Below are 22635 nucleotides of genomic sequence, written 5' to 3' on the forward strand. Positions count from 1 at the left end.
TCGTTATTGTCAAAACTACATTTATTGTTATAAAATCGCATTTCCCTGAATAACAAGTTATATCTTTGCCGTTGTCGTTCACTTCCGCTACTTTTCCAATTGGAGTTTTTTTTAAAAACATACCCGTGGTACGCAAAATCCATACTCTACACCAAATGTGTCGAAAGTGCAAAGTTCAAGGTGCAAATTTCTGTACAAATTCCTCCGTCTTCTTCTCCTGTTCTGAATAACAGAGGTGTCGTAACTCGAGAGAAGCTTTTTCACAAAATATGTAATTACATGGACTAATTAGACAGCAAGTAATTAAGGACATAAGTAATGACCTTAGTGACGTAATAAGTGATTATATAAACACAACATGGAGGAATTTTATGCAGCGAACTTGAATCATAGACAAATTATAGATGCATTACTTAATGCTCTGTGTTACAACTGGCTACTCGTAATTCAGTATCCAAGCGATTATTGTCAAGAAAGCATCTACCGCTCTACTTTATACCGCATTTAGTGTTATCGCGCGTGATCACATCATCGTTTACGCGTGTGTAGCCTTGCATTCTGTAAATTATCGTATTTCCGCTAATATTTGATTTTTCATCAGTTTCAATCATCTTCATCTTGAGACGAAATTATTGCGACCATGTAGCCTATTACATAAATAAAAAGTTAATCTTCATGTTACTATTTCAAATAACTTTTTATTCTTCTTCTTTTGCTGCTAACTGATTCAGACGTATTGCGATTCTAATCTTTCCGTTCTTCTATTTCTGTATCTTCCTATATCTTCTTCTATATCTATATCACGTCTTCTCTCACATTCTTGCACATCTTCCCCTACATTGCTGCACATTTTCCTCCACATTGTTGCAACCTCCAGGTTCCCCGGATTTCTTCTTTTCTGTTTATAATTTCACCTATATCGTCTCACTTGTTGTGACTTCATCTACGATATGTGGCTATTCTCTGCAATGCTATATCATATGTCCACATATACAAGCATATTAATATTAGGGTCATATTAATTTCTATTTTCTAAACTGATCTATCTAAATGAATTTTGCGAGGTGTCTTGTTACATCTAAATTGTTCTCCTTGTTCTTAGATTCGACATATTCACAACAGAGCGATCCAGAATCAGGTAATAGCGATCAATTTGTAGAAAGTGTTTGTCAATAAATTTTGCAGTACGGCATAGAAGAAAACGTTCAATACGTTAAAAATGAAAATTATCGAAGGGAATAGAAAAAGGAGCTTCCATGTTTGTATGAACAATTTCACTGCAATTCCCTAATAATTCTGGCAGTTGGATGTATTCTCAATAAAGAAGAATTGCATTTTTAATTAAATTTCAGGTAAGCATAATCCAAGATATCAGTTATTAAAAAAAAGAAAAGCAAAGGAGAAAGCAAGGTCTATGCGAGACCAGAACCGAATTCGGTTATTTGCTTCGAAGTTTGAGAAACGCGCAAGAACTTGTACTAACATGACGTTAAATTCAAAGTTTACTGATAGCCAAACCGTTCCATGTTTTCATCTAATTATCAATAATCATAGACGGCGAGCGACATTAAAAACTGTAGTGGCAAGCGTTTATGTTGGAATATTCCCATTTTCGTGAGCGCATGTTCCGAGGTATTGAGCCTCAACGGTTTGTAACTGTCCAATATAGCATACTTTGTCAAAGACTTTTTCTATATTTATAAACAATTTATTTTCTATATATTTATATATATTTCATTGATCATTCTGTGTGTTTGTCCAATGCTTACATGTTCATTCTTCAATCCAAACTAATGATCTGTTACTAACTATTAGTTTCTTATCTTCTATGATAGACTTCAGACGATTGTAGATTACTTTTTTCATAATTTTTGCTATTACTCAAAGAGGCGAGTTTGATCTGTAAGACGCTGTCTGCAGATCCTTACTCTGCTCGGATCACTTTTGTTTATAATTCTTTTAGGATCTTCCCATTAATAAGGTGAACACCAGGTGATATTTTTATATTCGAGATAATATCTCTAACTACTTTTGTGATTGTACGTGACACAGAATAACTATTATCGGCTGTGATAGTGTTATCTGTGTTCGTTTGATTGCCTCAATGAATCGTGTTTGTCATTTTAATATGAGAAAAATATCCCGTATGAGTAATTTGCATATGTTTCGACACGGCTCTGATACAACTTGACCAGGTCCTATCAGGTTTTTTGAATGTAAGAGTCGGTTTCGTTAACGTTTTCATTCATTTCATTCCGACGCGCGTCGGTATATAGTCGGCCGAATCTGTTCACAGTTGCGGACACTTACTATTAAGTGACTGGTGTACGTCCATTTTTCTGAGTGATAATCATATGCGTATTTATATGCGCATGAGTATAGTAAACTGGACAGTTTTTGTTTTTGACGAAAGAAAATTAGAGATAAATTCGCGATGTAAGATGATAGACGAGTGCGAGCGAATTTCAGTCTTTCAATGTCATTGTCAGACGAATAAGCAAGCTGTTTATATATTTTATATACCTTTTACAATACCTGATACACGATGTCTAAAAAATCCAGAGAAGACATGTTTGATAGTAATAGTAGTCATGAAAAATATTACTTTGAACCTGACAAGAGATAAGACGACGACGGTGCTTTAGACAGTGGAAACGAACTGCATTCAACGAGGAATCGGTTCAGTTGTTTCAATATTTCTAGTGATAGTGACAGTGATGATGAACTAAATATCGATGAAAATAAGAGAAGCGTCGACAATGAATAACGCAAACGTTTAACGTGTATATTTTCTGAACTGCGCGCGCCAATGCCTCTCGTCTGCTCCCATCCGAAAAGGGTTAAATATTTCGAAAATTCCGTATCATTGTTATCTTTCATAGCATTTTTCACGTCTTTTGTTATTTCACTCAGTACTTTTTTATTTGCCAGTGTTTTAAATTTCTGCCAAATTGCTTTTGCTTTTAATCTTTGCATACGATTCCTTTTCTTATTTTTTTCCCGTCAAATCATCACCTGCCCGGTTTTACTACATTTACCGCTCTACCCTGTATGATCACCACTCGGTTTTAGTTTTCGAAATATACATCAGCGAAAATATATCCCATAATATACTGTATTCTACTTCTGACAAAAGGTGTTATACAATATATATATATACACACACACACACACACACACAGTCTTCCAGTATTATTTACGCCCGTGTTATTGTATGTACATTATAACAAATTATTAGATTTTTTGGTTTGTCTGTGACATAGGCTACCTAACTAACAAAAACAGAAAATTTCAATCTAGCACGTTGACTGCCACGACACCAGTATTCGGGTGTCAGCAAAGTTTCTGGTCAGGCCACGTAACCCACATTGACTACTTACGAAGGATCGTCGTAAGTATTTGAAAAGATATTCCATAATAATAAAACTGTTGAATTGTTATAAAAGTAATACGAAAATGGTTTATTAAAAAAATTATTTAGAATGTAAAACTTTAAAGTATTCTATACATAGCTGAGGTTGGTCGGGAGAATTTGGACAACAAATTGTTGTTTTCTTCAAATTCTTTTGTACCCTTGTTCGGTCCATTCGACGTCTTTTATTTGCATAACATAGTTTGCATGTGCGTCTAATGCTTCTTCCGCAATCATAAACCTCGTAAAAGCTTTCTCTTTCACTGCTATCTGACTCACTAAGAAATAAGTTTTCAATTTTTCTTTTCGACATTGTAACGAATTAGGGCAGAGATTTTAACACGTTGACTGCCATGGGGGTCACCGGTGACCGCCACTCGATTCGGCTATAGCGCCGTGGGGGCCACCGGTGACCGGCGACGCAGCAAATATTAAAAGTACATAACACGATTGTTTGAAAAAAGGACAATCATAATAATTGTCTACAACGCCGTGGGGGTCACCGGTGGCCCCCACCACGAAAAATGCTTCAAGCTTGATTTTATAACTCATTTTATTTGCTGCAAATAATATTTCAGCATAATATGCATCGCATAATGAAAAGTTCTCGTCGGTGCCTTGGGCAAACCATGGAAAATTCGTCTGGCAGTCAACGTGTTAAGTTGTACCGTTCGTTGCTCGGTCAAGATTTAAACTGATCTTGTAGAAAGTGGAGAAATGAGAAACAAATGCGAAGGAATTGAAACAAAAGAAACGAGAGGCAAGACCACCAGATGAGCGACTCGCATTATGAAAATATCGATGGGAGCATCGAGCAGAGAACGCTTGATACTGCAGCATGCGTGGCCTGACGGAGATTTTTTTGAAAACAGGCGTGGCAGTCAACGTGTTAGATCTTAGATCATCCTTTTAGTAAATCAGTGTTGGTTAGGGTAGATCAACCCTTAACGCTCCGACTTTTCATTGTGAATATCGACCAACAACTGCAACTTATTCTCATCGTACTTCGACTTGCAAGTTTTTGAGTGTCAGATTTTAAATGCTACAATGACGTGTAAATAATAATATTAAAGTGATTCAAAACAATCTTTATTCATCTCAGAAATAATATAATTTTGATTACAATATTTATATTAATTATAATTGAGTAATGTGTGGAATTTTTTAAAACATTCATTGGGATGCAAACGGGGCTTGCGTTCACAGGTCTCACAGTAGAAAACTGTTTGTTTTTTTACCACATTACTTCCTTTTGGTGAACAAACAAGACACTTTCTCTTTTCCCCTTTCGGCAACTGATTTATTATATGGAGTTTCCCATCTAAACGTTGTTCCTTATCTGTTCCAGAAAGCCTGCCATACACATTGTTATTCCGAAAGTTACTTACGAGTTGACTTACTAATAATTTGACAAACTTATAGTGTGACAAAGCGTTTTCTCCTTTCCTTTCCTGAAAAATCTTGTAAAGTATATATGCATTTATTACGCTTGTTTCTAGTCTTCAAAAGAACAATTTCCGTCACCATATCAACGATTTTCTCAGGAAACAATATGTTGATGCATATTGATCGGCTTTATCTGCAGTGCTTGAGAGACACACTTAGAGTAGACCACCGCACATCGGTGGTGTTTGAGAGGCACATTTGGAAGGTTAAGGGTTAAAATTGTGACCTCTGTAAAGCAGTCGTATACGCCAGAATCGAACAAAGAAATTTAACAACTTGTCATAATTACCGAATATGTTGATAACGCCAGCGTGAAATAAGTTTAAGTAACAAATAATAAGACAATATTAAACTCTATATTATATTATCGTTATTAACCCTTAGAGTGCTGAATACTCGGAGCCTATGCCATCCGTACGGACGGCACGCTGCCAGCGCTGACGACCGCTGTGGATTGAATACTTTTTCGCTATACTGAACTCTCTTGATTGACTATTCAAAGCGCAAATCGTAATAAGTTATAGTAATTCTTTTGCACGAGATTAAATGATTCAAGAGCGTTATTTTTTAGTGTTAATTATTTATTATAAACATTGAAATTTACAATAAACTAGAATTTGAGTAGTAAACTAGAAAACAATAAACTAGAAAACTAAATTTAGTAAATATAACACAAGTTAATAATTCAGTTGCGCGTGAAAAATTTCAAAACAATCATCGATACATAATCCGACATCGCATTTTCTGTCGTTCGTTCTCTTATTTTTCACGCAAACAACACATTTTCTTCTTGATAATTGTGTTGTGCCGGCACGATTATTCTATCAAATGTCCAAATTTGACAAATTGTGAATGCAAAGTATTAAATAAAAAAAAAAAAGAAAAGACAGTTTCTTCGAACGCGGCATTAACATTGAAGTGAATTTATATTTATCTCACATAAACGTAATAGTATTACTTCTGGGTAGGTGCTCGGAAAAATTGACAAACGCATATATGCGTCCTTAGTCCAGACCGATGGTTTTCGCCAGACGCATATATGCGTCCTTAGTCCACACCGATGACTTTCGCCAGACGCATATATGCGTCCATAGCACTCTAAGGGTTAAACAATGTTAGAGCTGTATGGTGTGTACTGTAGAATACCTCAGACTAATAACGTACATGTTATAAACAGCAAAATACCACATGTAAAGTATCGAATATATTTTTGCAAATATCTCGGAAACTAAAGCCGGCAGTTAAAGACAGCATTTATATGTATGAGGAAAGTTGTTCACAACATTGACTTTGATTATATGTCAAAGTCTTAAAAATAGGTGAAGTTTATAACTTTATAAATAATTACGTAACGCTCATATATAATATATAGTCGGGTTATCGTTAGAATTGAGGGCGCGTAACAATTCTTCATTTGAATTAGCCATCGTTTTGTACAACAGAGATTACATTTACAGGTATAAATATGACTTTTTACAAAGTTTGACGAATAACCGTGGTGTTTAGACACGCGAGATAACTCTTTACTAAACGTAGAATACTTTGAAGCTCAAAATCCGTTTGCTGGAACGCTCGGTATATACTGCTCGATATGTAACTTTCCAAGGCGATGGCACGAATAACAGACTGATGAAAATTTTCCTCTCTTTACGATTGCGTTCGTTTGTTATATACTCGTTAGAAGCATGAAGAAAGTTCCAATCGCCGTTGCTAGGCAGTTTCTGCTTGGAGTTTGATTATTAATACAACGTGTGTCCCATTATATTGACACCTCCGAGGCAAAATCACACGTGACTAGGCCCGTTCTCGAGGCCGTATGCCGCCACAACCACATTTCTAGGGAGAACCACACAACCACTCCACACCTCCGTCAGGCAAAACGTCCATCCCGTGACCGTGGCTACGTTCGACGACCAGTTGTGTCACCTCGAGCCCAATCTCACTATCACAAATCTCGAACAATTACAATCGGATTGAATGGCAACAATTGCTTAATTACGGCTATGATAGAATTTAGGCTAAAGTATTAGAGGACTTTCCCAAAATTTCAAAGGAAAGGCTCCGGTGTCCTTTCATCTCCGACAGATATATTAAATGTAGACAAAACACGATTACAGATACATTAGCATCAGATAAATATGTTTATTAAAAACTGCTTGTTACTTGATGTTATCTTGTGAATAAGATTGCAAACTAAAGTGTCATATAAAATAAGATGGCAAAACTTGATATTACAGATCGATGAAAAAGAAATCGCAAGAATAGAAGTAAAATGGATGTGGCAGACATTGCTTTAGGGGGGATGACATCAGGAGTGACCAAATCGGTGTACTGGATACTTCTAACTACGTTATTATATATCAAGTATGCGGTTGACGATTACGCTGCGAAGAATATTCCTTCCGAAGCACTAATGTCGTCTTACGATTTCATAATTGTGGGCGGTGGTTCTGCAGGTAGGTTTTCGATTATAAATTTAATAAAAAATATAACGAAGATAAGTGTATCTGTGCGTTATTTACGAATGAGAACGAGCGTGTTGTTACTCATTTATCTTTATGATCAATTAACACAAAAATTTTGACAATTTCTTTCTTTCGACAAATCTGTCGACGAAAAGGAAATTAGGTTTGTGGCAGATTCTGCGTCGCAATTTCAATAAATTTCATCTCTTCTTTCACCTTTTCGAAATGTATCTTCAAATTTTTTATTTCAAAGTATTTGTAAGTTTCTGTATGCTACGTATATTAATAATGGCAATTTACACGGCTATAGGATCCGTCCTAGCGAATCGCTTGTCCGAGATAGAGGATTGGAACGTGCTCCTTTTGGAAGCAGGTGGTGATGGATCAGAAATCTATGATATCCCTGTTCTTGCCGGTAATCTGCAGTTAACCCAAATCGATTGGAAATACAAGACGGAACCTAATAAGAATTTCTGTCGAGGTAAATAACATTTAATAATCCCTTGTTATCATGATAATAAGCATCTATGTAACTATAGAAGAAATAGTTAAAAACAATGTTCTGTTTTTTATATCAAAATAAGTAAATTAAAATGACACGAGGTACATAGTATCATACATAGTATTGTCACGCTTAGAACGCGTTATAGTGGATTTCGGTTATTTGGGACACAATGGAACTAGCATCCTTTGATCCGATTAAGCGGCTGTCCCAATTATGCAAAGTACCGCATATATGCTAGTCTCTCTAAATTAATACATTCAACGAGGAGGTAATTAATTTTTACAGTAAATGTATAAAATTTCTGTTAGACTGACGATAGGGAGAGAGCAAAAAAGAGAAAAAAATAAGGGACGAACATTGAGACGGACGCGACACACACAAAAACCATAAGCGTGGAATCGTTGAAACTATTTGACATTCCTACTCAACGATAACACTGATACGATAGACATTGGAGATACTCTGTATGTTTCGTGAGGTGAATTAACGTTTTACTGCAAATCATTTTTAAACAACTCTGATTGTTCTCATATATAATCGTTGGTAATGACAAGACAACACAAAGTTGTTTTCTAAATCCCCAGCTCACGAAACCTGTGAAAAACTGGAAAAGATATCCACCATTAGATTTTCTATTGTCTTTGTCCTCTGTTCATTCTACGTCTGCAAATCCAATTAACGTCGAGGTTTCATTTTATCGTCCATGTAATTATTTTCCACTTGATGCCCTCTTGAAATATCGAGCAACTCTTTTCGCTTCCTTCCTCCTCCTCTTCTACAACTCATGATTTCTCTCATTATTCAATATGCAATCTATTTTCTCATCCATTGCATTTTTCCACTTATCGTTATCTTGTCGGCACAAAAGTTGCTTTCTATTTTTAGGTTCCTCTTTTGTGTCATACTCATACTCCCCTTTTTGTCTTTTCGGATCTTTTGGGTACTGAACACTGCGTTTGATTTTCTAAATGCGAGTCTGCTCATTTTTCAAACATCTTGCTGTAATCCTTTCGTAAGTTCGAAGAAAATGTCTTCGCATCATTGCCTTCCTGCAGGCGTTTTCATACAATCTGTATCTTTGTATAACAAACCGAAATGCTTTAAACGCTTCCGAACAACCCACGAACAACCCATTAGTTTTTCAGTCTTCTCATCCAGCTTTTTTCTTTTCTCTGCCAGAATATACGCGTTTTAACCCAAATAAGTGTATATGTAGAATGCAAGTAAATCGATTCCAATCGGAAAATGAATCTATTGGCGAACCGAGAGAGGTATTAACGCGAATCGATAACCAATCAACGTGGATATTTGACAATATCTTCGCTCTATTTCACCTTAAATTATGCCCACAGCGATGGAAGGAGGTCAATGCAACTGGCCACGTGGCAAAGTCATCGGAGGGACCAGCATGCTAAACTACATGCTCTACATTCGTGGTAACAAAAAAGACTACGACATGTGGGAACAGCTAGGCAACACCGGATGGTCCTACGACGATGTGCTACAATATTTCAAAAAATCTGAAGACAATCAAAATCCTGTCTACGCCCAGACGCCGTATCATTCGACCGGAGGTTACCTAACCGTTCAGGAGGCGCCATGGCACACTCCTTTGACCACTGCGTTTATTCAAGCAGGTCTAGAAATGGGTTACGAAAACAGAGATATTAACGGAGAACGACACACTGGATTCATGTTTGCTCAAGGGACGATCAGGCATGGCAGTCGGTGTTCCACGGCGAAGGCTTTTCTACGACCAATTAGGACGCGGAAAAATTTACACGTCGCCATGGAAGCGCATGTTACGAAAATTTTAATAGATCCGTCGTCGAAAGAGGCTTATGGCGTAGAGTTTGTTAGAGACGGAAAAACGTTGCGCGTTACTGCGAAAAAGGAGGTGATCGTTTCCGCGGGATCTATCAATAGCCCTCAATTGCTAATGTTGTCGGGAATCGGACCTAAAGAACAATTATTGAAACACGGTATACCAGTGATTCAGGATTTAAGAGTGGGTCATAATCTTCAAGATCACGTAGGTGTGGGAGGTCTTTCGTTCTTGGTGAACGAAGAAATTACGTTGGTGGAGAGCAGGATATATAATATTCAGGATATGCTAGGATATACGATTTTTGGAGACGGTCCTTTGACATTGCTAGGAGGTGTCGAAGGAATAGCTTTTATCAATAGCAAATTCATGAACAGTTCTGACGATTTTCCAGACATAGAACTGCTTTTCTTAGCAGGAGCGGCATGCTCCGACGGCGGTAGAAATTTTTGGAAGATTCATGGACTGACCAACAATTTCTACGATGCCGTGTTTAGCGAAATTAATAATAAACACTTATGGACCCTGCTTCCTATGCTTCTAAGACCAAAAAGTAAAGGTTTTATCGCACTTCGAAGCAGCAATCCTTTCGATTATCCGTTGATTTATCCAAACTACTTCGAGCAACCGGAAGATATGGCGACGTTGGTCGAAGCAGCTAAATTTGCGTTTGAAATGAGTAAAACTAGCGCGTTTCGACGTTACGGCAGCGAAATGAACCCTAAACCATTCCCTGCTTGCAAAAATATTTCCATGTATACCGACCCATACTGGGAATGCATGATTAGAGAGTACTCCATGACTATATATCATCCCACGAGTACCTGTAAAATGGGGCCCAATTCGGACCCAGAAGCTGTGGTGGATCCTCGGCTTCGAGTTTACGGAGTTGATCGACTCCGAGTCATAGATGCCTCGATTATGCCAAATATAGTTAGTGGTAATACCAATGCGCCGGTTATAATGATCTCAGAGAAAGGTTCGGATATGATAAAAGAGGAATGGCTGAAGAATAAGATCTGATATCAATAGCTCTTTTCGTAAATTAATTTAAAACACGTTCGTCGCCACATCGCATATATCTGTGTGACGGGTATACTTCCGTGGGGGCCCCGTCACCAAAGTATGGTGACGCTCTTCTTGTTCGAGTTAATTAAATATACGATATTATATATAGGATATACAACATAAAAATATTAAAAACACATTATACCATACTTTTTATTAATTTATATTCTCGATAATATATTACATTATTCTATATCGCATGATATTTGTTAAAACATTCCAAACATATTTGGGATGATTTTGGACACTTCGAACAATAGTTGTAGACTCCGTCATCACTACTATCCTCACTTTGAAATATATTTTCACACCGTTTACTGAACATTTTGAGGATGAAAAAATCACTGATGTACGTCTCACAAGTATGCTTCTCGACTGAATGAAAAATCTGAGATATCTGCCATAAGATCCTTTGGAATACTCTAGCTGGAAAGCTTATCGCTTTCTCCATTTCAGAAATAAATAATCTTTTCTGTACAATGAATCGAAGGCGATAAACAATGACTTCCAGCTTGTCGCCCTATTTACGTTCTGCGTACCGGCGGTCGGATTTAGGCCCCGCAGGAAACTTATCGACGAACGTGTTAAAGCTAGTGCTGGTAGTGCATTAAATACTAGAAACATAAGTTTTCGCTACTAATTTCTATTGCGTAATACAGTGCTTAACATATAAACCAGGATGTAGGCATGTTTTATAAAATAAATATTAAATAATATAAATGTTAATCATGAAAGTTTCAAAGATAGTAGCCGTGTGTTCAATTGTCGGTGAACAATGCAGATGACGCTCTCTTACCTAACCGTACTAGCGTTTGACAGTATTTGTCTTTCTGATGATTTATAAGCTGCTCGTGTATTTTTACTTTTTTCTAAATTTCACAATGGGATCATATTGGACGAAGAAACCCAGGGTCTATTAGTCAAGAAATCATTTTTTAATAAATTATGCCGCATACTCTTAAATAAATGTAAAAAATTGAAAAGAAAGTGAGGTGAATATGCCATAGTGCTGCTGCTGATGTAGATGTCGCTGTGGAGCTACTGCTTTTTTTTTCTTTTTTGCGTCCGAAGACTTGCACGTATTGAATTGGTTCCTTTTGTTTCTTCTGCATTTTGCAAAGCACGTTGCGGAAAGAAGAATCGGACTACGGGTGCCGGGATTTGAATGCATCTAAAATTTTATCTAAAATTGTGGATAAATCGTCCCTCTTTATGCCGGATTTCCAAACAAAACAAGCCAATAGTTGTTTTCAATTAGTGAATAGCTCCCGTAGGATAAAAACACGAACTCGACAACCCACAGCTCTGCTATGGCGCAAAAAACCTAAATCTTCAAAACCTTTAATAATCTGTCTGGATAGGTAAAAACCTAAATATTTCTTGATAGTCATTTCATCGAACGAAGGAACTCAATTTACAATCTATTATATCCATACGATATTGATCCATATAATCTTTATCGCGTTAAATATATTTTGGCAAATTCCAGACCAAATATCTATTTAGCAAAACCCATATAAAAAGAAGACTAAAAAGAAAACGCCTCACTGGCCTCACTAAAGAAATAAAATAGACAAACTCGAAGATGGTATCCCGCTGGGGGTAATAAAGTGAGAAAAATTTGCCAAATGTCCAGCTGGACAGATTGTAAAGTACAAATTAAATAAAAAAAAAACAACATGCATTGTATTGTAAAAAGTTGGCAAACTGTAATATATTGTCATGCACAACTTACTACAAGTTCGTTCTATGTGAAAGTGTTTTTGGAAGTTTTACATAGTAACATCAGTATGAAAGTTGAAGCAAAATCAGACACTCTTTTTACGATTGCTTTCTTCGAACACGTATTATTCATGTAGCCTGAAGAAAGCTTATTTTTTAATGGATACATTTCCTTACACTATGCTCATAATTGCAAGCGAAGAATATTAGATTTATTCTTCTCTTGCTTTCATTGTTCTTTAATTTCCATTGACCCACTATCCTACACATCGTGTTCTTTCGTTACCGAACTGCTTTGAACGTTACAATTGTCGTCAATCATATCTGTGTCTTCGCGTAAAAACATTTTAGGTACAGCATTTTTTCGTAATATACACGACGCATGAAAACTGCTTTTTAAAAAATACCGACTACATACGTATTCTTTTTTTTTTATCACTTATTATTTACAGGGAAACGGTGAAAACTGGTGGTGTTATTCGGATACACATACTTTTTATAATGACTTTTACGCGAAAACTTGTGACATTCCATTTTAAATGATTAAACAAAACTAGCAACCAAAACTATATATAATTATGCATTACACGTTTCGCACAATATAGAATAATGGAATTGCATATGCGCAATATAAACACTTACATTACACGCAAAAAGCAGGCAATGAATAGGAGTTTATTTCGATCGGTACCTGATTATCTCGATGTCTCCTACGTGGTGAAGCGTTGTGTCGTAGTTCCCGTAAAAACTAACAATATTCTCTTATTCGCTACTGTCATTAAGTCTGAATGGTTAATGTTAGATACATTAGGTGGTGCCAAAAGTTATTTTATTTAATTATGTATAATTCATTTATTCCAATAAAACAGAAAATGTAGTGCATTTATTATTTCCTTATAAAACGAAAGAAACTTTTGGAACAACCTAAAAGATCGATTATTGACGTAATTATAATTCCTACCATTCCAACAACGCTGGTATCTTATTCTATACTGAATCGATAATGTCGCGTCCGATACTAAAATGGTATGGGAGATTAAGTAGCTGCTAAGCCGTGGGGCACCTTTCTCACAGTGCATGTACGGTTTATTCTATCCTTAATCAATAATACGATGTTCTGACCTATACTTCAGTTGTAATTTCATATTAAAATTTAATTCTAATTCCGTTTACCATTACAAACGCTGTAATCTTATTCTATGCTCAATCGATAACGTTTGGAATGACACTGCAATGGTAAGGGACTCTATATCCCCGTTATCCTAGAACATAAAAAGACATTGGATGATAAGTTTATCCTGTTCCTTGCCTGTGGTGATACAATACATTTATCCTGTACATGATCAAGGAGTATATATAACTTATACCAAAGAATATATGAGAATGCTTACGCCTGTATATCGCATTGGTCTCCCTAAAAGTGCTGCCTCTAGCGGCCAACTGTTGCTCTGGTTCAACTCTAGTATATACAAGTTATTTCCTGTATTTTCGCATTTCCTGTTATTTTCTAAATCTTCTTTTTTTTAGTTTCAACGCAAGTGATTTGGGTATGTAGTGTGTATAGTGTGTATAGTGCGTGTTGTATTTATCGTGATTATTGTGTACCTTGTTTGCGAAAAAACAGAAGCTATATTAAACATTTACTGTAATATAAAACGATTGCTATTTTCGTTACGATTTTTCCGTTAACAGTCTGGACACTCGCGGACGGGACGGTCGCAGTGAGTGTATGAAATTTGTATAAACATTGTTTATATGTGCTATTATTGATTATTTATGGAGGCAAAGGATTAGAAAGAACATTAATCTTTTTACTTGGAAATTCTATGAAGTGGTTTTCGATATGCTGTTATGGATTTTATCTAGTAGGCAGGTATAATGTTTAATCTACGATTTTTCTTACAAAACGTCGCAGAGGATGGCTTACGTTTTCAAATGTCATAATCTTCTTCTCTACGACTTTTACGAGGTAAGCTGCTGCCCATGTACCGTTCGATTTCAGGATCCCTGTGCATACCGCTGCTTAAGCAGACCTACTTTCGTTCGTGTAAGGAGATTTGCTCGCGTACAGTGGTATTTTGGCTGATTGTGAATTGTAAGTAACTAAAAAGCAAAGCCAAAAACGCAATACTTTGTTCTTGATTTTTATTTTATTTTAGCTTGAAGATTCACCCTTTAAATTTATTTACCGAATATTGCCTATTACCGAATATCCTGCATAATTCCATTAACCTGTCAATCGGCGTTTTTTCCTATACATGTTACCGCTACTAGGTCTTCCGAGATATACGCAAAAGCTTCAGTACAATTTATATTACGATTACACTTCACTGTCGAGAGGCGGTCGCATTTTTATATGGTCCAATCTAAACTTAGCTCATTGATGAGAGATATAATTATTTTTAATATTGTATAAATATAAAAAAATGAATGTAAGGTTTATAGAGTTAATTGATAGTAAATATCGGCAGATTGCATTTCCGGAGCATTGAAGAATTACGTAATACTTCGTACTTCACAGTCGGCGGGATTTTGTATGGGATTTTGTATGCGCTCATTTACGCAAACGCATAACTGCCACAAAGATTTATTATACCGAAAGCATAGAAGAAACCGTCCGAAGATTGAGTCGTGAAAAATTAACATGAAAAACAAGAAGATTCTCGTCCTGCGTATGCGTGATATACTATGAATGTTGCAGACAGAGACAGAGTCGGTCTACTCATCTCTGTCTGTCTCGCAAGAACGCTTTGTTGTCTTCTATGTTGATTTTTCACGATTCAATTTTCGGACGGTTTTTCCCTGCGAGTATCGAGACTTGTCTCTATGAGCGTGGTTTAAACTATTAAGAGAATGAGCTAGGAAGAACTTCAAATTGGGGAAAGGAAATACCTTGTGCAGCAACTATGCGCTTATGGTCTTCTCCTAATGGATTACCGTTGTAAATTTAAATTGTATTCATGCTATCAAAATAAGTGGTTGCTATCAAAATGCTTTACGCATTGTTTTTATTTTTATTTAAAACCTTATTACCTCTGTGATGAATTATTTTTATATGAATATTTTATTATTTTTATAGGTTATGTAAATGTCTCAATATTATTTACAATTACTGTCTTCTTTTATGCTTAAAGTTATCATTAATATACATACATAAATATGTAAATAATATATAAATTCTAAAATATTTTTGCATTTGTACTACGCGACCAATATTATTTTGTTGTCACAATAATTAATTTGTGATTTATTTATTTATAGAAATTTCTGCTGTTTAAGACAACTAGCAAACGGTAACTGATACGAGACGAATAACGTTAAATATTTTAATTCTTCGCTTCAACGAATTAATTATACCAGATATATTAATAACAAACGATTTCTTATGCAGCTTGGCTTTAAGTTTATTTAAAATTTTTTATTTGCTTCATCGCATACGTTTCTAATCTCTCGCTACGAGCATTATGTACGCAAATAAATGATAAAAGGAAAGTAAGAAAGAAAGAGAGGGAGAGAGAGAGAGAAACAGAAAGTAACAAAGACGAAGGATAAAGGCTAACCGAATTAATGAATGATGCCAGAGAGAGAAAATTAAGTTGTAGACAGAAAGAAGGGACAAATTGGAGACGAAAGATGTGTGTATGTATGTAGGTAAATAGAAAATTGTCAAAGGAGAAGGAAAGGAGTGAGCGAGATATAACTGATAATAATAAACAATGAAAAAAAGAATACAACCAAGTGTAAAACCAAAACCTGGAAAGGAGCTGACAAATACGAGTGAAACAAAAAGCAAGTTAAATAGAAATGCAATTTATAAGTCGGATGCGTACAGCAATTCTAACGATTGATACTTTATTTCTAAGTATATAGAAAACTATTTTCGTAACATACTTTTCAAGAAATCTCTTGAAACTCATCTTACACCTTCAAGGAAACACAAACTTACATATTGATACAAACGAAACTGATTGTTGCGAGATAAAGCTAAATTTTTCTTTACAAAGGATATAACCTAACAAACATGAAGATGGTACCCCGCTGGGGGTAGCCACCCACACAATCAAGCAGCTAATCAAATTCACAGCTAACAAAATACAGCTAAAAACAGCTAAAAAAATTCACTAAATGTCCAAATTGGATAAATTGTGAATTGAAATTATTAAATAAAAAAAAAAATTTTCTGATTAAAAATATTTCAAGCTACTATTAGAAAATCCAAGTCCGGCATTAAAAATACATACAATAGGAGAATATATCGAATCTTTTCACATGATACATATGATAAGAAATTCTAATCGTTAAAATTTCTTATATGAATGAAATTATAGTATTAGTCTTGCAAAATTTATTTTTCAGATAGACACACACAATATTTGAAATGAAATTTATTATATTAATGAATTTTGGGAAAAAATTATGTTTGACAAAAAGTCTCGTGATTATATAATCAGTTGGTGTTGTGTTTAATAATTTGGGAGACTTAGATTTGTTTATTGTGCATTAATTTGTTCTTTTTAAAGTGTACCTAATTATCAATGATTCTCGATATCTTGTGTTGTAAATATAGACACTTCAAGAAACAAACAAAACAACTATTTTACATCTTTTTACGTGTCTTGTAATTTTCTACAAATACAAACACGTATAGTACTTAATAATAACAGCACTTAATTGGACACAAAATAAAACTATATGTATTACGGAATAAAGTCAATATTTCGTTTTTAAATTGTATGAATAATAACATTCGCCTGAATGAAGAGCTGTTTCGCACTGTTCCTACATATGAAAAGTTTCTTTACGTATTTTATAAGACAGGCAAACTATATTTTCTATATCTTCATTATTCTTCATTATCTTTATTGGTTCGTGATTTTATGATTTTATACGTGATTTTATGCATCGACTTCGGCACAACTATCGCTTCGCCACCATCGACTTCATACCCACTATACCGACTATAACACCCACTTTTCGTTAATGTAAAGTTTTTTTTCTTCTCGGCACACACTGCATCGATTATTTTTTTCACCTCCTGATCTTCTCCTTGGGCCTTGCGCACTCGATAGATCAAACCGCTTCGGCCTTCCTGCACTAACAACACTTTTACTGCATTTCGACTGAGAGCATCCGCATGTCGCATCGCCGTGCCCGACCTATGTTCAATTGTTTTTTTTTTTTTTTGTATTTTATTGCAATTTTACAATTTGTCCAGTGGGACATTTGGTAAAATATTATATCTTAAATATACATAGCATGGGGATGGTTACCCCCAGCGGGGTACCATCTTCGTGTTTGTTAAGTTATATCCTTTGTGAGATCAGCTGGGTCTTTCCTTTTTAGTCTTCTTTCTATGCTTGTGTTGATCGTTTCCGTAGGCAGCCGGTTTGGGTGTGTTGTTATTCTTTCTCTGTACCTTCCGCGCATCTGGTAATCTCCTCCTTGACCGTTGATATTCCTAGGTCTTTCCGAATATCCTCGTTTCTAACGTACCATGGGGCGTTTACTATTGTTCTAAGAATTTTAGCTTGTATTGTCTCTATTTTGTTTATATGGCTCATTGCTGCTGTCCCCCATAGTGGTATTCCGTACGTTCAGATTGGTTTTATGATCGTTTTGTATATTTTTAATTTATTTTCTATGCTTAATTTGGATTTTCGACTTGTTAGCCAATGCATTTGTCTCCTTGTTGTCTGTATTTTGTCTATTATTGATTTAATATGCTGTTTCCATGTGAGTTGTGTATCTATGTGGAGTCCTAGGTATTTGACTTGCCTTGTTTATATTATGTGCGTGCCGTTCAGTAGGATGTTTGGTGGGATCTGTCTTCGCAGTGTGAATGTAATATGGTTGCATTTGTTGGGGTTTGCTTTTATTTGTTTAACTTGCAACCACTTTTCTATTTTTGTGCTGTGTTCTTGTAGTAATGTGACTGCTGTTTCTGGGTTAGTGTGCCTGACTAGTACAGCTGTATCGTCCGCGAATGTCAGTATTTTGCTATTGGTAGTTGTTGGTATGCTGGCCGTGTATAATGTGTATAGTATTGGTCCTAGGACGCTTTCTTGCGGAACCCCTGCCTTGATGTCTTTAACTTCAGAGTACGTGTCCTTGATTTTTATTACGAAGGTTATGCTGCTTAAGTAGGATTTTATTAATTGATATATTTTCTCCGGGAATTGTTTTCTGATTGTTTGTAGCAGGCTTTCGTGGTTTATTTTGTCAAATGCTTTCTCGATGTCCATAAAGAGAGCTGTACAGTATTGTTTGTTTTCTAATGCTAGTATTATTTCATTAATGAGACTGTGCATTTGTTCTATCGTGGAGTGTTTGCCGTGCACGTAGCTCAGTTTTCTTTCCTGTCGTTTCTAACTCCAAACTGGCGAGGTGCGGTCTCAGCCTTTTCGTCTTTAGCTTCTCGAAGTTTTCGTCTTCGTCTCGAAGCTCAGCTCTCTGCACGCTTCCTGAGCCTCGTTGGTCCGTTGACCCTTCACCGCTTGTTGATCCTGAGGTGTTCGTGGATGAAGGTGCCCACAAGAAATACTCTTGATTTTCAACAATAACGTTTATTATAACAATTAGCAACAATAACGATTAATAATAATTAACAATTAACAACAATTAACAATGAACTCTGAACTATCAAGAGACAATAGCAACAATAAGCAACAATATAGTAACAATTAGCAACAATAACGATTAATAATAATTAACAATTAACAACAATTAACAATGAACTCTGAACTATCAAGAGACAATAACACATTTCTCTAAATGTGTTTTGCTTCGCAATTACGCTTCACCTTTCGCACTTCGTAGCTCGAGGCCGAATGAATCTTTTGTCCCAAAACAAACAGATTCTTCCCTTAGTTACCCATCGATATCCCCACTAGCACGCGTTTATTACATGTACCGCTGCGGTTGTCGCATGCAACCGAGAATTCCGAGAATTCGGCGGAAGAAGCATAGGGATATCGATGGTACATTGGGCACGTCGATGTTGTGCTTCGACAGCATAGCGCTTTGTATGGCGAAGCCGATATCACGTAAAATAAAAAAAGAAATTTAAGAAAAACAGAAACTTTATTTTTGTGTTATTTGCAATACACTTCCAAGGTCTAGGCGTGACTGTTCAAGACTAACTTGGATGATTTTTAGGGGGAGTATTTAAATTCTTTTATTCGTGGGAATGGGAAAAGGTTTCGGTCATATATTTCTGAGAACGGATAGAGTGACCGGATATTATCCCGATGGTCACTCATGCTAAGGCGCTTGGAATTTCGCTATCTTATCGCTTTGTTTAGTCGGATTTCGTCTGAGACATTCTGTCTGTGACACCGACGTGGCGGGTGCCGCCACAATCCCTTAACCCCTTAGCCTATAACGACGAGGGAGACTCGTAGTAGGGGATTTGTGCCATAAGCGAAAACCACGTGCCAGATTCGTGGTAGAGAATCTGTGCCATAAACGGAACCTACGAGTCAGATTCGTGGTAAAGTATACATTTTGCGTCAGTTCAGGCACACGGCTGAAGAGATGAATGGCACGGCGCGCGACCGAACTTCGTGCCTACTATGGCTCATACGATTGGCAGATCTCCTGTAAGCTAAGAGGAGTTAAGATTTTATTGTTCAGCACTACACGCTCGATTCAGCTTGGCGATCCGAACTGACCTCACACCGGATATTGTCACACTTTCTTCACTTAATAATTGTTCGTCTTCAACATTTGCCATTTTTATCTTTTCAATACTATTCTTCAAACGACACACTACACTAATTTCAATGGTCAACGATATCGTCTTTTATCACACTGCGCACCGGTAAATTTAAAATTAGCACGATCTTATCCCGAACGAGCACCTAATTATGTAGGAAAATACAGTGCTAGTAGGTTCGGTAACGGTATGATTTGTTTCAATATCGTTTACGCCAACACAAAATCAAGCATGATGCTCCGTCAGTCTATATGCACGCAGTTACCATTCGTCACTTACTTCTCTCGTTATAACGGTTCCAACGCTCCTTTTTCACGCTGATCACTCTCCTTGACAACGCTGACAACGCTAACTTCTCAACTCACGACTGCCTGTTAATTCGTCTTTTTTCCTTAAAGCATCTCTTTGTCTTTTCCCAATTTTTTGTATGACCGTATTGTTGACACCGCATGCATTACGGTATATCTTTTTTATAGCGTGGTGGTTCTACAGTTAGTATTGTGTTTAGGATTTTTTTGATTCCGTAAATTTCCTTGTTATTGATTCTAGGTTCAAGTTCTATTAAGAATAATGGTAATGGTTGTTTTGTATCGTATCTTGTAATATTGTTTATTGTTTTTGTTTGATGTCCAATTTTTGCTCGTTCATCACTTAGTTTTTTTGTGCTGATTTTTGGATGCAATCCTCTTATAACTATCTTTTAGCTCCTTTCCGTTTTTAGCTGATACTGTGGTATATAGCATTTTTTTCCTTTAATGCTTTTATCACATTCCTATAAATTTCAGGGGTGTTTGTTTGAATCTTTACTTGATCTAATTTTGTTTGTTTTATTGTATAATTGTCCTTCCCGACTATATTGTTTAGTAGTTCAATAAGCGGGTCTATTATTTGGGCCTCGACAAATATTGGTGGCGGTTTTGTAATGTGACTTGAGTGAGTTGTGGCTTTATTTGTCGGATCAACGTCTGTTTCTTCTGTTAGTGAGCTGAAGGAATTTTTTAATGGTAATTCTTGCAGTCATCGCTGCTTTTCTGTATCTGGATTTCCTGCGGCACTTGTGCCTGAAGTTATTTTACGCTTTTTGTTGTTCTTTGCTAGCTTCCAGTTTTCATTCTGATAATATTTTTCGTTGTCTTGACTGTACTCCTCCTGTCTTCGCTGCTCCTTCATTTCTTCTATATCCATATCATTTTGATTACTATTATCTTGCTGTTGTTGCTTTAGGGCTGGTATATCTACCGACCTATTTATATAATATCTTTCACCTTTAGTTGCAATTTTAGTTGCTGGTATCTGTTGCTGCATTGCTGGGCTTCCCCTCACTACCACTAATCGTTAATTTTATTTAACTCTGAAATACTTCTCTTAATCACTACACCGGAACACACGTCTGTTTACCTCGGTTGCCCGGGCAGAACTGACAACTAAGTGATTGCGGTTTTTGTCATTAGATGGTAATGTAATAACAAATAAATAAATAAATATAAATATATATGTCGGAGATGAAAGGGCATCGGGGCCTCCCTTTTGGAATGTTTGAGAAAATCCCAATACCCTAGGTTAAACTTTTATTATAGCTACAATTAAGTAATAAAATTAAGAAATAGTTGTAATTTTCTAATCCAATTATGGGTGCTCAAGGTTTATGACGATGGGCTTGGGCTGGAAGTGACATAACGAGTCACCGAACGTAGCCACGGTCACGGAGGGACGTGTAATAACAGAGGTATGGTATAATTATGCAGCTCTCCTTAAAAATAAAGATTGACCCGAGAGGTGGGGAGATGACTATATAAGGGCAGTTCCATTTGGACTGGGGGTTAGTTATTGAGTTAGTGATTGAGAGAGTTATTGAGAGAAGTACGACTTGTACGTTGAGTCACATTAGAATCGTGACACGAAGATGGTACCCCGAAGATGGTGGGTGGGGTAGCCGCCCACACGATAATCAAACAGCTAAAAAAATTCACCAAATGTCCAAATTGGACAAATTGTGAATGTAAATGATTAAATAAAGAAAAAAAAAACATCAGGATTGTGTATCACATCGGGTTCGCTTTCCCGTTGGCCGTGGATTCGTATCGAACCTAAATTTATTGTCATCGACATCACGTTTGTCCGATTGCCGTTATTACCTGTAACCTGTTGTAATCATCACATCGGTACCAATAACGACCGGCTAGAATACATAACCACGATGGTCAATTCGAGTGAAGATTCATCGAACGCCCAAAATTCCAACTCTAACGCGACATATATATATATATATATATGTCGGTGATGAAAGAACACCGGAGCCTCTCTTCGGAACTTGGGGAGAATCCCGTAATATTGTAATCCGGATTTTACCATAGCCATAATTAAATAATTGTCATTCAATCCGATTGTGTTTATTCGAGATTTGTAACAATGAGCTTGGGCCCGAGGCGACAATCAGTCGCCAACGTAGCCGCGGTCAAGGGATAAACGTTTACCTAA

The 22635-nt window shown here is 36.3% G+C and overlaps 1 protein-coding gene across 3 annotated transcripts; it reads left to right on the top strand.

The window, feature by feature from the left end:
- The first annotated feature begins 393 nt into the window (after positions 1-393).
- Positions 394-11447, top strand: LOC122574109 (glucose dehydrogenase [FAD, quinone]-like). Of its 3 annotated transcripts, XM_043741275.1 has the most exons (6): positions 394-541; positions 1103-1352; positions 3264-3391; positions 7096-7314; positions 7634-7804; positions 9181-11447. In XM_043741275.1, the coding sequence occupies exons 4-6, from the start codon at positions 7131-7133 to the stop codon at positions 10674-10676; spliced, it is 1851 nt and encodes a 616-aa protein (XP_043597210.1). In that variant the 5' UTR covers positions 394-541; positions 1103-1352; positions 3264-3391; positions 7096-7130; the 3' UTR covers positions 10677-11447. The 3 variants fall into 3 exon arrangements, with proteins under 3 accessions (XP_043597210.1, XP_043597207.1, XP_043597209.1); XM_043741272.1 differs by lacking the exon at positions 3264-3391; XM_043741274.1 differs by lacking the exon at positions 3264-3391 and having other exon boundaries at positions 424-560.
- Positions 11448-22635: the final 11188 nt, after the last annotated feature.

Source organism: Bombus pyrosoma, linkage group LG13 (genome assembly GCF_014825855.1).
Source record: "Bombus pyrosoma isolate SC7728 linkage group LG13, ASM1482585v1, whole genome shotgun sequence".
In the NCBI taxonomy this organism is placed as follows: domain Eukaryota; kingdom Metazoa; phylum Arthropoda; class Insecta; order Hymenoptera; family Apidae; genus Bombus; species Bombus pyrosoma.

Bases quoted from the DNA above. Each gene is read 5' to 3' on its own strand.
- LOC122574109 (XM_043741275.1), top strand. From the start codon at position 7,131: ATGGATGTGGCAGACATTGCTTTAGGGGGGATGACATCAGGAGTGACC. The intron at 7,315-7,633 runs GTAGGTTTTCGA...ACACGGCTATAG, and splicing joins TGTGGGCGGTGGTTCTGCAG to GATCCGTCCTAGCGAATCGC. The intron at 7,805-9,180 runs GTAAATAACATT...TTATGCCCACAG, and splicing joins TAATAAGAATTTCTGTCGAG to CGATGGAAGGAGGTCAATGC.